The 16,815-nt window shown below is 41.4% G+C and overlaps 1 protein-coding gene across 1 annotated transcript in view; it reads left to right on the plus strand.

The window, feature by feature from the left end:
• CDC5L (cell division cycle 5 like) overlaps window positions 1–16,815 on the plus strand; it is a 43,333-nt gene continuing 26,518 nt past the window's right edge. Inside the window, exons 1-7 of the mRNA XM_001929597.6 lie at window positions 1–338; window positions 3,092–3,195; window positions 4,656–4,817; window positions 5,908–6,035; window positions 8,250–8,349; window positions 12,702–12,920; window positions 14,867–15,011. Of these exons, the coding sequence (XP_001929632.1) occupies window positions 294–338; window positions 3,092–3,195; window positions 4,656–4,817; window positions 5,908–6,035; window positions 8,250–8,349; window positions 12,702–12,920; window positions 14,867–15,011 (903 nt within the window). The 5' untranslated portion in view covers window positions 1–293. The remainder of the gene's footprint in view (window positions 339–3,091; window positions 3,196–4,655; window positions 4,818–5,907; window positions 6,036–8,249; window positions 8,350–12,701; window positions 12,921–14,866; window positions 15,012–16,815) is intronic.

A 16,815-nucleotide genomic window follows, 5' to 3' on the forward strand; every position in this document is an offset into this window, starting at 1 on the left:
ATTTTGGGCCTGCGCCGGGCATAGGCCGCTTTGGCTAGAGCTGTTTGATGTTTTTCTGTCAGTCTTTCTAGAGCAGCGCTTTAACAGCAAGGCACTTATTTCCTCTCAGCCACTTGAGTTCTCGCGAGATTTGTTACCCTGTCCCCGCAACACCCCCTTGCGCCTGCGCAGATCTCTTCAAAGCAGAAGGTCGCGCTTAGAGGAAGTGGCGCCTTAGGGTCCCGTGGCCGCAGCGCCGTTACTACTTCTCTGAATCTCCACTCGGCTGCTTGCCGAGACACTCCGCCGCCAAGATGCCTCGAATTATGATCAAGGGGGGTGTGTGGAGGAATACCGAGGTAAGTCCCCTTTTCCCGCCGTCGGATGCCCTCCGCCCCTCCGGCTGCTGATGCGCACGCGCGCGGGGGTCCAGGAGGCGGGGAGGATGCCTGCGGGGTCTGCGTGGGGGGCGGTGCGGGGCCGACCCCCGGACCTTTACCCGGTGCAGGGCTCAGCGTTATCTGAGAACCTTAAGGACAGGGACCTTGATTTACCTGCTTGATTACTTGCGGGGCCCTGGTTAGGCCCTCAGTGAACATTTGTTGAATTGAGGACGCGCCCTCCGTTCTGGTGGAACCCACGGTGTGTCGGGGAGATAGGAACAGCGAGAGTCGATCTTCTGAGCCACCCCCATTTCTCAGCCCAGGCACCGTGCCTCTCTCTGATATTCAGAAATGAAGAAGTGCTGTGGCCACAACTTTGTTTTTTCCTTGACTTCCTTGAAGAGGGGAAGCAGTTTGAGTGCCTGGTTATTTGCGCCCATTTACGCCCGCATCCCCACGACTGTTACCAAGGCATAACTTGTCTGCCCTCCCTACACATCTCATGGCCTCGCTCTTCCTGTCATTCCACTTCAGCCTGGATAGAAGCCAGATAGGACAAACAGGGTTCCCGAAACGTAGTGGATAATGCCATTCGTGAACCAAAGGATGATAGAGAGGGAGTAAAATAGAAATAAGGTTTTAGTGCGGTTTGTGTTTATAGGGCACCAAATTTGTCAGTTTTCAGAGCACACCATGTCTTTTCTTGCTCTTTATCTTTACATTTTGCACCTTCTTGGAATATCCTCCTACGCTTGGCATCTTTCTGACCCTCCTTCTAAAACTATTTCAGAAACTCTTCTGGAATTTTTCGTCTTGTGAAAAGTAGTTGCACCCCCCCACTGGTCCCATGACACCTCTTTTATCCGTTTGTTTTGGTGTACTTTGTTTTTTTGCAAGCATCACATCCTCCTATGTGAATGTGGGTGAATTTATTAACTTCTCAGAGCCTCAGTTTCCTAATGGGGATGGTAATAATACCTCCCTCTCTTGAGAATTAAATGAGTCACTACATTTGGAACTTTTAGAACACAGTCTGGCATATAGTAATTGCTCAGTAAGTGCTAGTTGCTATTTCTTTCCCCCAGTAGACAACACTGCAAGAGGACAGGACCAGATCTTGGTATCTAGAACCTAGGACAGTACCCAACAAAATTTGTTTGGCTAGTGTTTGCTGAGTGGGTCTAGTAGGTTAGATTAACTGTTGTTTATACTTAGTTGAAGCTGTGATTAAGTGTAGCAGTGCTGCATCAAAGTTTCAAATAAAGTTAATGACAGCCTTGCCTCATAGCTTGCACGGAGGGAACCAGGATGTTTAAACTGGAGAAGAGATGACTTCTGGGAGAGAGACAGATGTGCAAAAATAAGTAACAGCAGGATTCCTATGCAGTGGCCAAAGTCCTGCAGTCTTTTTTAGTCTCTGGTGATAGGGCTGTGGAGTGCCTCCTACATGAAGCGTGTAACTCAAGTTCAGTGTGGAAAAATGCCTAAAAGTAAAATGCCCCAAGTGCATTCATCTATGGCTCTAATATCCCTGGTGTCTGTGCTTTAGCTTGCGAGGCTCCGATTTCCATACTGAAATGGGTGCCCTGGTAAAATATCTGTTTGGAGGCTGGAGTCAGAGTTGAGTGGTGATTTAGGGGAGAAATACTTAATTCTTAGGCTAGACCCAAGATGTAGATTCCTGGGTCAGAGTGGGGGTTGTGGGACTAGAGAGCAAAGGCTATTCATGAACTGGAGGCAGGAAGCCTGGATTGAGGGCTGGATGTGTCCTATTTGATTCTCTTTTCCTAAGTAAACAAGACCTGGTATCAGGGCATATGTTTTTTGAATGAATGCATAAGTGAATGAGCCATATCTTTTTGAAGATAATGACAGCCACACATTGGAGAATCCTCTTTAAAATCTACCAAGTAGGATTTCTCAGATTGGGCTGTACTTATTCGAAGTTATTGGTGGGATGGGAGGGGGGTTGTGTGTAAACCTCTAAGAAATTTCTTTGTTTTGTTTTTTGCTTTTTAGGGCCGCACCCAAGGCATATAGAGGTTCCCAGGCTAGGGGTCTAATCAGAGCTACAGCTGCTGGCCTACACCACAGCCACAGCAACGCCAGATCCCAGCCGCGTCTGCAACCTACACCACAGCTCATGGCAACACCGGATCCTTAACCCACTGAGCAAGGCCAGGGATCAAACCTGCACCTCATGGCTCCTAGTCGGATTCGTTTCTGCTGGGCCACGATGGGAACTCCCTTTTAAGAGATTTCTTAATTTCTTGCATTTTGCTTGTTCTGGCTTACTTTTTTTTTTTATTATTATTGTAATGAAATTTCGTTTTTTTCTTTTTAAACTTTGGATAGGAGTTCCCGTCATGGCGCAGTGGTTAACGAATCCGACTAGGAACCATGAGGTTGTGGGTTCGGTCCCTGCCCTTGCTCAGTTGGTTAACGATCCGGCGTTGCCGTGAGCTGTGGTGAAGGTTGCAGACGTTGGCTTGGATCCAGCGTTTGCTGTGGCTCTGGCGTAGGCCAGTGGCTGCAGCTCCGATTCAACCCCTAGCCTGGGAACCTCCATATGCGGCGGGAGCGGCCCAAGAAATAGCAAAAAAAAAAAAAAATAAATAAACTTAGGATATATGTGTATGTCTATATTTCTTTATCCCTAGCACAACCTATTAGAGTTAATTTAAATTTTGTCTTTTCTCACTGTGATTGAGTACACTTTTTCTTTTTAGGATGAAATTTTGAAAGCAGCGGTAATGAAATATGGAAAAAACCAGTGGTCTAGGATTGCCTCACTGCTGCATAGAAAATCAGCCAAGCAGTGCAAAGCCAGATGGTATGTACCAGTTAATGAGTGGAAAACAGAAAACAACCTTAATTATGATGAGGAAAACATTATTTCTTTGAACTTTACCAAGGACAGCAGGCATTGTGATAAAATAGAACGTATGGAGTGGGGGATGGGAATTTAGATTTAAGAATTAGCTGTCATTTGCTTTCTGTGTGATCTCAGGCAAGCCACTTCCTATCCCCTTTCTCCTGCCCCTGTTTCCTCCCAGTTGGCCTTAACTGATGAGAAGTGAGGTGCAAATGAGTCAATGTTGTTTGAGAGTGCTTTGTGAAGCATAAAATACAGCTACTTTTAGGGACAGGCGGACCCTCGCTTATAAGTGGATTGTGTTTAAAAGCTTATGAGTTGCTTGTTTTAGAATGTACTTTCACAAAGAAGTAAATAATAAATAATAGATTATTTTCTAGGCTAGCTTACAGTAGTTGAGTTTCCTCATTAACTAATCCCATTGAATGTTTGCTTCCCCCAAATATAACATAACCCAACAGTACACCTCTGGTGTCCCCTTTTAAGTCACAGGGTAGTGGACACATTAAGCTCTCTACATACGGTTTTGGCGTGAGTGATCTGGCCCCAACTCTGACCCATGTGGTGCTAGGAATCATATTTTGAATTGTATTAGGGTGACCTAATTCCCTAGGTCCCTGGGTAGAGGGAAGGATCAGAATGTAGAGATAGCCCCGCAAAAAGGAAGATGATCCTCAGCCTGTGAAAGTGGTTCTGATTTCTGCTTCTCTAAGCTCCTACTCCAGTATTTAGTTAGGCTTATATATTGTTTGTAGGCCTCTCCATCCACCTAAGTAGACAGGATGGAAAGGGTGGGATGGGGGTGTTAGGAAAAATAGAGATGACATGATAGTTTTCTTAAATTAGAAAAACTCACCCAACAAAGGTATACATTGTCGAAAAGCATTTAGTGAATGTAAGGCAGATGCTTAAAGAAGTAAGCCAGGGTGTCCTGACAATCAAATCAAAGCAAGAGAAAGTACTATGAAAACTAGAAACACAATATAAATATGAAGTGGTTTGGTCTTATTTGCAGATCATTTCAAAACCTCTAATAAAGTGTTGTGAGCCACATGGGAAGTCCAAAACCTCTACTATTTATTAGAGGTTTTGGACTTTATTAAAGTGTAAGATGAATGAAACCAGTCAGTGGTTTAGAAAGAAGGCATATGATCATGTTTCAGTCAAGTTACCTTTTTTAAGCATTACTAACCTTGCATAGTTAAATACAGTAGAATTTAGTGAGACAGGGAATTAGAGATGAGGCAAATTTAACCAAATGGTTAATAATTCTGTTGTAAAAGAAGAACAGTTTTTGTGACTGAAGGATGAGAATTAACTTGCATTTTTCAGAGACTAGAAGTCAGCATGTCTTTTGTGGAAATGGGGTACTCATACTGGGTGACTAATTAAGGTATAAAATGGTGTCTTTTTCATAGGTATGAGTGGTTGGATCCAAGCATTAAGAAAACAGAATGGTCCAGAGAAGAAGAGGAAAAACTGTTGCACTTGGCCAAGTTGATGCCAACTCAGTGGAGGACCATCGCTCCAATCATTGGAAGAACAGCCGCCCAGTGTTTGGAACACTATGAATTTCTTCTGTAAGTGAGTCTCCAAAAGCAGTATTAAAATATGTATGTCGGAGTTCTTGTTGTGGCACAGTGGAAACAGTCCTGCTAGGGTCCATGAGGACTTGGATTCCATCCCTGGCCTCGATCAGTGGGTCGGGGACCCAGTGTTGCCGTGAGCTGAGGTGTAGGTCGTAGAAGAGGATCTGGCTTGGCTACGGCATAGGCCAGCAGCTGTAGCTCTGATTCGACCCTGGGAACTTTCTGGGAACCTTCGTATGCTGCAGATGTGGCCATAAGAAGAAGAAAAAAATATGTATATCTTCTGAATGAGGCCGAATAAACTTTTAGCATTTTCTCTCTTTAAACATTAGTTATAGATCTGAATAAAGCCAGGGGGGCTAAAGCTCTTGGATTATGTGTTCCAAATCTCATGTGCTTGATCAAGATTATGAATCCTGTTATATAGTTTATAAAAGAATAATTTAAAAATATTATATATGGAGTTCCTGTTGTGGTGCAGCCGAAACAAATCTGACTAGTATCCATGAGGATACAGGTTTGATTCCTGTCCTTGTTCAGTGGGTTAAGGATCTGACATTGCCGTGAGCTGTGGTATAGGTCACAGACACGGCTAGGATCTGGTGTTGCTGTGGCTGTGGTGTGGGCCGGCAGCTATAGCTCCATTTCCATCCCTAGCCTGGGAACTTCCATATGCTGTGGGTGCCTCCCTAAAAAAAAAAAATTGTACAAATCATACATGTTCATCATAGAAAATCTGTGGAAAAATGAGTAAAAAAACAAATAAAAATCACGCATAACCACATTGTAGAGAGTTAACTACTTGAACATCTTGGTTCTTCACTGAAAGCTTTTTGGTATGGTTCTCCTGCATTTGTGATTTAAGATGCTGCTTGGATCCTATTTCGTGGTGAATGGAAACAACTGAAATTAGAGAACTTTAAAGCCATCTCTTTCAGGTGAAGCAGTAGTGGAAATGCCTTAATTTGTTAATGCTCATCCATTGGGTTTTTGAAAAAAAGAGTTCCAGCAATAGGGGACCTGGTATTTCTAAGACTAAATGGTGTGGCCATGTGACTAATTACTTTGGGCTCATTTCTAGGGATAAAGCTGCCCAAAGAGACAATGAAGAGGAAACAACAGATGATCCACGAAAACTTAAACCTGGAGAAATAGATCCAAATCCAGAAACAAAACCAGCACGGCCTGATCCGATTGATATGGATGAGGGTAAGTGTTTGTTTGTGAGGAATTTCTGTGGTAACCATAGACTCCTCAGGCCTCTTTTTAACTCTTTTAGTTCTCTTCTAAGCTCCTCTGACTTTTTAGAATCATGGTTCTATCTGCAGTTGTTATTGTAAGTCTCTTTCTATTATAGAGTAATTGTTCTTTTTAGACAGTTCTTTATCTTTTGATATTGTAGTTCCTTTCGTAAGTTAAGCAGTGTAACACTGCTGGACAGGTTTTCTGGTGGCTAGAGGTCAGCCCTTTAGGAATCTATATTCTCATTCCTCTTCAGAGGAGAGAGATAACAGATCAGGATTTGGGGTTCCAGTGCTCTTATTAACTACTTTCGACCCTAGGCAAGTAGTTTGTTCTTCATGAAAAGGTAGCACCACAAAACTATGAGGGTGACAAATATGCCTTTTGAGACATTGAATCAAGAATTAGAGAAACTAGGGAGTTCCCTTGTGGCGCAGTGAGTTAAGAATCTGGTGTCGGAGTTCCTGTCGTGGCTCAGTGGTTAACGAATCCAACTAGGAACCATGAGGTTGCGGGTTCCATCCCTGGCCTCTCTCAGAGGGTCAAGGATCCGGCGTTGCCGTGAGCTGTGGTGTAGATCGCAGACACCGTTTGGATCTGGTGTTGCTGGGGCTCTGGCACAGGCTGGCAGCCTACAACTCCCATTAGACCCCTAGCTTGGGAACCTCCATATGCCGTGGGTGCAGCCCTAGAAAAAACAAAAAACAAAACAAAAAAAAGAATCTGATGTCACTATAGCAGCTCAGGTCGCTGCTGTGGCACGGGTTCGATCCCCGGCTGGGGAACTGCCACATGCTGTGGGTGTGGCCAAAAAAAAAAGAGTCAGAGGAACTATAATCTAGTTAGTGCGGTGTGTGCCGCTTATTAGCTGTTTGACTTTTAGGCAAGTCATGTAATCTTGCTGAACTTTGATTCTCATTCCTGTCAGATGGAGAGTAATAATCTATCTTACTTCACAGGGCTATTGTGAAGCATTCAGTGAATATTTGTTGAGTTTTTAATTTAAAAGTTTGAAGGTAGTGGTTCCCAAAGGCAGATTGTAGTTAGGCTGGTTGCGTCATTGTCACAGGATAAACTTTAAAAAATAGAGGTGGCAGGGCCTCCTCAGGAGATCTGAATCAGTAACTTGGGAAGAAGCGAGGATAATCCTGAAATCTGAGGGTTTTTTTTTTTTAAGATTCCCTTGTGATTTCAATTGATACCCTTATATAGAAATTACCCTAAGGTATCAGTAATGAAATATATTATTCTTTGGGGACCCATGGAAAAATGTAGTGGAGGAAAACAATAGTCTTGAGGGAGAAAAATGAAGGAAAAATGATAATGAAGATTATCAATTCCTTTATAATTAAATAGTAGTTTTTCCAGGTTTTTTTTTTTTTTTTTTTTTTTTTTTTTTTTTTTTGTCTTTTTGCCATTTTTTGGGCCGCTCCCGGGGCAGCTAGGGGTCGAATCGCAGCTGTAGGCTGCCAGCCTATGCCAGAGCCCCAGCAGTGCAGGATCCAAGCCGTGTCTGCGACCTACACCACAGCTCATGGCAACGCCGGATCGTTAACCCACTGAGCAAGGGCAGGGATCGAACCCGCAACCTCATGGTTCCTAGTCAGATTCATTAACCACTGTGCCGCCATGGGAACTCCAGTTTTTCACAATTCGTTTTGTGCCAGGTAGTTGGTGATAATGAAGGATATGATAATTACGGCCACTATAATGACTTCTTGCTTGATGAATACCTGTTTCATTTTACTTATTTTTTCTCAACGTCCTGATGAAGTAGGCATTTGTTATTTATTTATTTATTTATGAAGTAGGCTTTTTTTTTTTTTTTCCCACTGTACAGCAAGGGGGTCAGGTTATCTTTACATGTATACATTGCAATTACAGTTTTTCCCCCACTCTTTCTTCTGTTGCAACAGAAGTAGGCATTTTTTATTCTCATCTTGTAAATGGTGAAACATGCTCAGGGAGGGTAAATACATTATCTAGGGTCACATAACTAGCACGTGGTGGGCCTGGTTTTTAACTTAGGTTTCTCTGACTTCAAAACCCAAACTGTTTCCTTTATGCTATACCTTATAAGGATTATATTTATGATTTTTCTCATCTTAAGCCCTAGGTTCTGTCTCTTGCATACTTTGCTTCTGTTGGAGAAGTTAGTTTTTCTTCTCTTTATTTTTGCAGATGAACTCGAGATGCTTTCTGAAGCTAGAGCCCGCCTGGCTAATACTCAGGGAAAGAAAGCCAAGAGGAAAGCACGAGAGAAACAGTTGGAAGAGGCAAGGTATGGTTGCTTCCATCCATAGTTGAACAATTAGGCTGTGTATCCTTAGGCTCAGTAAAATTGCATGATTTATCAACCTCATTAGGTGAGTGATAAGTAGAATTGTTCACTTCCAGTTTTCTAATAGTCTTTAGTGTCTTTGTTACTTTGGAAGCCTTAAATATTTTCTCCTAACCATTTCAGAATAGTTATAGAAACAATATGTATTTTAAAAAAGTTTTGTAAAATGTGGCAGAAGCAGTGCCCAGATACAGACATGCATTTATGTGCAGGTGTACACGCGCGTGCATGGGCACTCTCTCTCTCTCAGTGTGTTTAATTAATTTTGTTAGCATAAAATAGCTTCATTTGTTCTAGCCTCTTGGCCTCAGATGCCTAGAGGACACACAGGGCTCTGGGACTTTGGCGCGACTGCCAGGGAGTTACTCTCCTTGATTAGTGTTGGACAGGCACTGACACCAGCTGTGAAACAGGAAACTCGGCTGAACACAGAGGGAGTTAATGAGCCCTGAACTGGATTTTAGGCTGTCATAGAAATTTCTATTTAAAAAATGAGTGGAGTTACATTTTGCCCTCGACTCAAGGTTGTCTCCATTTTCCCCTTCCTTTTGATTAGATCTATGATTGACATTATGCCTAATGGCCTAGAAACCAAGGTGAAGTGGATAAAGAGAAAACCTGAACTTTCTAAGAGCTTATTAGCTTTGGAATTCAGGCAGGAATAACCTTCAACTCCAGAATTTCTATTTGGTTCTTTTTAATCATTTCTATCTTTCACCGATTTTCTCTTTTTAATGAATGTTTTCAACCTACCTTCCTTCTTTAATCATGGCTTCCTTTTATTCTTTGAACATACTTCTGCCCCTTTGAAGTCTTGTCTGTTAAATCTGACATCTGGTTGCTCTCAGGTGTTGCCTCCTTGTTTTCTGGTGTGTGGGTCATACTTTCCTGCTGTTTCTTTGCATGTCTTACCTTTTTTTTTTGGGAACTGGATGCTTTGGATGCTCCATCGTAGGAATTCTGTGTACGTGTCCCCCGCATCCCCTCTTGGTTAGTGTTATTTCTAGTTTACTTGTTTTGCGACCAGCAGGGTTATTTTAGTGAAGTCTGTCCTCCCCTTCCCTCCTCCCACAATGGGAATCCTCTGATCTTGCTCCTTGTGGGGATGGTCTTGGGTGTGACCAGTCACTTGGGATGATGTGGTTTTGATAGGACTTTCTTTGACATCTTTCCCCTTGGCTATGCACAGCTGTTAAACTCTGCTAATTGTCAGCTTATTGCTGTATTGTTTTCAACAATATCTTGGGGCATAAGTTGCTCCACAAAGTGATCCCTTCATTGGCTCCTTTGAAGGGATTGTTTCTGAGGTGAAGGTTTGATATTTGTTCTGACCCCGGAAGGGCTTCCCCCACTTTTCAAAAGAGAAAGAGTCTCTCTGGCAAACTAGTGGGTCTGCAGTTTAGCCAGTATCACCAGTGAATGAATCTATCAGTTTCTTCCCAACTGCCTTTCACCATAGCTTCCACTGTTTTTTTTTTTTTTTTTGTCTCCCCATGGCATGTGGAGTTCCCTGCCGGGGTTCAGATCCAAGCCACAGTTGAGACTTACAGTGCAGCTGAGGCAGTGCCACATCCTTAACCCACTATGCTGGGAATCAACCTGTGTCCTGGCACTGCAGAGGTGCCACCAACCTCATTGTGCCACAGTGGGAACTCCCACTTCCACCGATTTTGAGAGCGCCATGAGGCCTCAGGCCAGTGTGGAATGGAGTTTCTGTCTCCCTAAGCTGGGGGTCGGGGAGTGAGTAGAGGGAGTGAGTTTTGATTCAGATAACACAGGTTCTCACTTTTCTTATAGAATTTTAGTGGATTTTTGCTGCTGTTATTGTTTTGTTTTTGGTCACACCTGTGGCATGTGGAAATTTCTGGGCGAGGGATCAAACCCGTGCCATAGTTTGATGCCGGTTCCTTGACCCACTGTGCCATTGGGGAACTTGCTAGTAGATTTTATTGAATAAACATTTCTTTTTTTTTTTTTTTTTTTTTTTTGTCTTTTTGTCTTTTTTTTGTTGTTGTTATTGTTGTTGCTATTTCTTGGGCCGCTCCCGCGGCATATGGAGGTTCCCAGGCTAGGGGTCCAAACAGAGCTGTAGCCACTGACCTACGCCAGAGCCACAGCAACTCGGGATCCGAGCCGTGTCTGCAACCTACACCACAGCTCACGGCAACGCTGGATCGTCAACCCACTGAGCAAGTGCAGGGATTGAACCCGCAACCTCATGGTTCCTAGTCGGATTCGTTAACCACTGTGCCACGACGGGAACTCCTGAATAAACATTTCTTCATTTACTGTACTCCTTAGGATTCTTTCAAGGGACTTAACTTTTTTTTTTCTTAAACTAATTTTTGTCAGTTTTGCTGGGGAGTGGGTCTGTAGAGCCTCAGGCAGGAAATTGCTCTTACAGACTGTTTCATCATTTGATTTTTTTTTCCCCCTCTTTGTTACTTCGAAAAACTTTTCAAATCACTAAATCATTAACATTATAGCATCATGGGAAAGTACGGAGAAAAAAGTGAAAATTAAATGCAATTGCAACTTCCTGTGATTATCACTGGTACTGTTTGGGCGGGCAGTCTCCCTCACATCTGCGCATGCATGTATTCACTGATAGGTAGGCGGGTAATTTGACATGTTGCTCTGTAACATGTAAACTTTGTAACATGTTGTTACACAGCAGTGTGTTTTGAGCATCTTTCCACTTCAGAGTAGATTTATACATTTTTTAAAGTTTATTTAGATGGTCTTATAGTATCTTATAGGTATGTTCTAAATTATTTTAACTAATTTCTTGTTGGATGTTTAGGTTGTGTCTGTTCATCTGCTGTTCTGAAGAGCGCTTGGTAAACAGTCTTGTAGCTTTGGCCTCCTTCATGTCCTTACTTATTTCCTTAGGCCAAAGACTGAAGAGTGAGATTGCTGGGTTAAAAAAATGTAAAAGATTCATGTATATTTCCAAATCCTCTTTGGGGAAAGCTATAGCAGTGTACTTTCTCATTACTACTTTTTCCACCCTTGCCACTAAAATGAAACAAAAACTGGAGTTCCTGTCGTGGCTCAGTGGTTAACGAACCCGACTAGCATCCATGAGGACTCGGGTTCGATCCCTGGCCTCACTCAGTGGGTTAAGGATCCGGCATTGGCATGAGCTGTGGTGTGGGTCACAGACGTGGCTCAGATCCAGTGTGGCTGTGGCTGTGGTTAGACCAGTGCTACAGCTCCAACTCAACTCCTAGCCTGGGAACCTCCATATGCCATGGGTATGGCCCTTTAAAAAAAAAAAAAAGACAAAAAAGTGAATAAAATGAAACAAAAACTGAATGCCGTTGATTAGATATGCAGAAATGGTACCTGATATAATTTGTGATCCTTTACTACTTTGTCATTTTAGCTTTTTGCATTTTTTTCATTAGTAAACTGTTTATTTCCTTTTGTTCTTTTTTCCCCTTGTAATGCATTTTTTAAAAACTTACTTAGACTTGCGTAGATTCTTTTTTTCTTTTGGCCTTGCCTGCAACATGCGGAAGTTTCTGGGGCAGGGATTGAACCTGAGCCACAGCAGTAACCATGCTGGATCCTTAACCTGTTGAGCCACCAGGGAATTGTTGCATAGATCTTTATATCTAACTATTCCTAATACTAATTTCAAAATTTTTTTCCTATTATTTGCCTTTCAATGTTGTTTTCTGATTTTTTTTTTTTTTTTTTTTTTTTTTTTTTTTTTTTGCTTTTTATGGGTGCACCCTTGGCATATGGAAGTTCCCAGGCTAGGGGTCTAAGTGGAGCTGCAGCTGCTGGCCACAGTCACAGCCACAGCAACACAGGATCTGAGTCTGTGACCTACACTAGAGCTCACAGAAATGCCAGATCCCCAACCCACTGAGTGAGGCCAGGGATCAAACCCGCATCCTTGTGGATACTAGTCAGATTCTTACCCTGCTGAGCCACAACGGGAACTCCATGGTTTATGATTTTTAAAAAATGATCTAAAACTTAAAATTCAAAGCTATTGATCTTTTTATTTGCCCTTTATTTAATTTATGTTAAGAGAGTATATTCCCATCCAGAGGTTAGATACATATTTACCAGTTCCTTCTGGTTTTTCTCTTTGCATTGTTGTGTGTGTATACCTTTAAGTCAAAACTGGGATTGATTTTGGTAATTGGTGCAAAGTGAGGGTTTAAATAAATATTTCTTCCCCAGATGACCAGATAGTGTTCCTAACCGTATTGGATGGTCCATCCCTTCCCCATGGAATATGATTTTCAAAGTGATCTTGTGTTCTTTTTCTTCAGGCGTCTTGCTGCCCTCCAGAAGAGAAGAGAACTTCGAGCAGCTGGCATAGAAATTCAGAAGAAAAGAAAAAAGAAGAGGGGAGTTGATTATAATGCTGAAATCCCATTTGAAAAAAAGCCTGCTCTTGGTTTCTATGACACTTCTGAGGAAAACTACCAGGCTCTAGATGCTGATTTCAGAAAGTTAAGACAACAGGATCTTGATGGGGAGCTAAGATCGTAAGTTGCCTTTCTGATTTCATGAATGGAAATGTATTATAGGAATTTTATGGAGGGCCAAGTATTTGTCAGAGCCAGGTTTTAATCAGTTAGCACAAGGTAGCCTACATAATGCTTTTATTTCTTCAATGGACTCACCTTTCTGAGGAAACCAGTGATGCGGCGGTCATGTTTTTAGCGCAGACTTTGCTGTTTATGTCTCTTGAAACGTCAGCACTTGGCTGTTGGTGAGCTGTTTACTCACCGAGTCAGTCTTAACATTTAGATACCTTCAGGAACAAATTAGTTATTTTGCTAATGGCCTGAAGGAGTCTGTCAGAATCTGTCCTGCTTCTTTTTGTTTTCTTTCTAGTGAAAATTTTACCTTGTTTTACTTAAATTGTGAAATTAAAAGGAAAATTATCAATGCATTCTTAAGTGTTTTCACTTAATAGGGATAAGTAGATATATTTGTCAGATATCTTAAAATGTAGAAGATTTTGCTTATTTCTAGGGATATTTATTTATTTATTTGTTCGTTTGTTTTAGGGCTGCATTGGTAGCATATGGAAGTTCCCAGGCTAGGGGTTGAATCAGAGCTACAGCTGCCATCCTATGCCACAGCCACAGCAATGCCAGATCCGAGCCACATTTGTGACCTACACCACAGCTCACAGATTCTTAACCCACTGAGCGAGGCCAGGGATCGAACCTGTACCCTCAAGGATACTAGTCCATTTCGTAATCGACTGAGCCACAACGGGAGCTCCTTCAGGGATTTTTAGTTTCTTTAATTCTTAGATCTGAGTGTTGTAGAGAGAACCTTTTATGATCATCAAAGATTTTTAGTTTTCTACTCCCAGAGTGGTCTTCCATTTCTGTTGACATGAGTTGTTGGTAAACAACAGATGTCAGCCACTGTGAAACAGGATTTCCTTAGATGTTCTCCATTGTTTTACTTTTCGCATTAGGACCTTGCTTTAGGTAGCCTTTGCACATAGAGCCTGAAGACAAAAATAACCACGTGGAAGGAGTAGACTAGATGGGGAAGAGCACCTGCAGAGGGGAGGAGGCATTCCCAGAGCTGTAGAAGATGGCTTTGAGCCTGGCCCTAGACCCTGACAGCTTCCTGGTGTCATTTGTCTGGACTTAAATATCCTTTAAAAAGATGTATGAATTTAAAAAACGTAACAAATGATTGGAGTTCTTGTCGTGGTGCAGTGGTTAACGAATCGGACTAGGAACCATGAGGTTGTGGGTTCGATCCCTGGCCTCGCTCAGTGGGTGAAGGATCCGGTGTTGCCATGAACTGTGGTGTAGGTTGCAGACGCGGCTCAGAGCCTGCGTTGCTGTGGCTCTGGTGTAGACTGGTGGCTACAGCTCCGATTGGACACCTAGCCTGGGAACCTCCATGTGCCTCGGGAAGTGGCCCTAGAAAAGGCAAAAAGACACACACACACACACACACACACACACACACACAACAAAATAAAAATAAAAAACAAACAATTGAAGAACAGTTTTAAAGGGAAATTTAAAAATTCACAGTGTTTTAATTCTGTCTCCATTTAATTGTTTCCCTTTTTGGTATACTCATCATTTTCCTCACATGGGTTTCTATGTGAACATAATCCTGGTAGTTTTATGTTTTTCTTTGCACATTATATGTAATGTTTTGCTTGTCACAGTTTATAGTTACATATTTTTAATATGTAGTACCTAAATTACTTAGTATATCTTATTTTCTTAACAATTACATTACTATTCTAAGTCTGCTTTCCTCTTGAATATAGTGGATAGGTAATGGTTCAGGAACAACTTAATGTATATAGTTTTTATCTTTTTATTAGTAATTTTCTTAGGAGTGGAATTATTTTGTTCAGAGTATATGACTATTTATATGGCTTTTAATGTTATCGCCTATGTGTAACTTTAAAAAATCTCTTCTCCACCTTGATCCATGACAGTGAAAAAGAAGGAAGAGATAGAAAAAAAGACAAGCAGCATTTGAAAAGGAAAAAAGAATCTGATTTACCATCAGCTATTCTTCAAACTAGCGGTGTTTCTGAATTTACTAAAAAGAGAAGCAAGCTAGTACTTCCTGCCCCTCAGGTAATCTGATAAAAGCAGGTTTTTCATTGTGTGAAATCTTATGCTTATCATTTATTCTGAGAAAGTGTTTTTAGGCCTTGCTGCCAGGCTTTTCTAGGTGCTTGGTTAAGGGTATTAAGACATTCACAGTGTGATAGTATAAATATAAGTCATTGTGAGATAGTATAAATGATTATATCAGGCTTTGAGCTGCTCATTTGAGGATTTAGTAAGTAATTGTCAGCTCTTAGCAATTTGTAAGCAGCCTGGGGCTCCAGGCCTCTTTTGTGAAGCTGATAAAGGTGGTCTTTGGTCTTCTGGACCTCAGACAGCTTTCTTTAGGGAGTGTTTTGTTGTCATACTTTTCCTTTTGAGACAGTAGCTGTGAAAATCAATCAAGGTAGAAGTTGTGAGGAGAGATTTCACTCGGCTTATTCTAGGCTCTGTTCCATTGTCTTATAGTTGGTCAGAAACATGGGGATTTTGAATAAGCTCTTGTTTTACTTTGACTAATACAGCTCTGTAGAATTGGACAGTTTAATGGAGCAGAGGGATGGATTTAGGAGGCCCAAACAGCTTTTTTTTTTTTGCCCCCAAATTAGTGCCCTGGTGGCCTCAATATCAAATTCTTGGGCGCAAACATAAAATAATTTTGTCAGAGGCTATCATTTCTAGTAGCGATATTTCTTTTCCTCTTTTTCTTTAAACATTTTTTATTATAGTTGATTTACAGTGTTCTGTCGATTTCTGCTGTACAGCATAGTGACCCAGTTATACATACATGCATATATATACATATACATTCTTTTTCTCACATTATCCTCCATCATGTTCCATCACAAGTGATTAGATACAGTTCCCTATGCTACGCAGCAGGATATCCACTTGAAATGCAGTAGTTTGCATCCTCTGATCCCAAACACCAGTCCATCCCACTCCCTCACCGTCTCCCTTGGTAACCACAAGTCTGTTCTCCATGTCCATGAGTTTGTTTCTTTTATGTATACAGATTCATTTGTGTTGTATATTAAATTCTAGCTATAAGTGATATCATGTGGTATTTGTCTTTCTCTTTCCGACTTGACTTAGTATGAGAATCTCTAGTTACATCCATGTTGTTGCAAATGGCATTATTTTGTTCTTTTTTATGCTTGAGTAGTATTCCATTGTGTATATATACCACATCTTGTTAATTCATTCATCTATTGATGGATGTTTAGGTTGTTCCTATGTCTTGAATAATGTGAATAGTGCTGCAGGGAACATATGGTGCATGTATCTTTTTGAATGAAAGTTTTGTCTGGATATATGCCCAGGAGTGGGATTGCTGGATCATATGGTAGTTCTGTATTTAGTTTTCTGAGGTACCTCCATACTGTTTTCCATTGTGGTTGTACCAACTTCCATTCCCACCAACAGTGTGAGAGGGTTCCCTTTTCTCCACACCCTCTCCAACATTTGTTATTTGTAGACTTACTGATGATGGCCATTCTGACCAATGTGAAGTGGTACTTCATTGTAGTTTTGATTTGCATTTCTCTAATAGCGATGTTGAGAGCATTTTTTTCTTAAATTGAGATTTTGCTTATAATTTTTTATTTTTAGTTCTTAGGATATTTATTTTTGGTAAAATCATTAAGGTAATGCATTTTGATTTTCTTAGGGATTTTGTGGCTCAGTGGACTCTCTGATATTTTAATTGATTTTCAGTATCTCCTTCCCCAGTTGATAACTGGTTTTGTACAAACATTATTATTTTGTTCTTGATTTATTAATATGTTGGTTTGAAAGAATTTCGATATGGAATTACAAGGCTTTGAAGCTT

This window comes from Sus scrofa, chromosome 7, assembly GCF_000003025.6.
Source record: "Sus scrofa isolate TJ Tabasco breed Duroc chromosome 7, Sscrofa11.1, whole genome shotgun sequence".
Classification (NCBI taxonomy): domain Eukaryota; kingdom Metazoa; phylum Chordata; class Mammalia; order Artiodactyla; family Suidae; genus Sus; species Sus scrofa.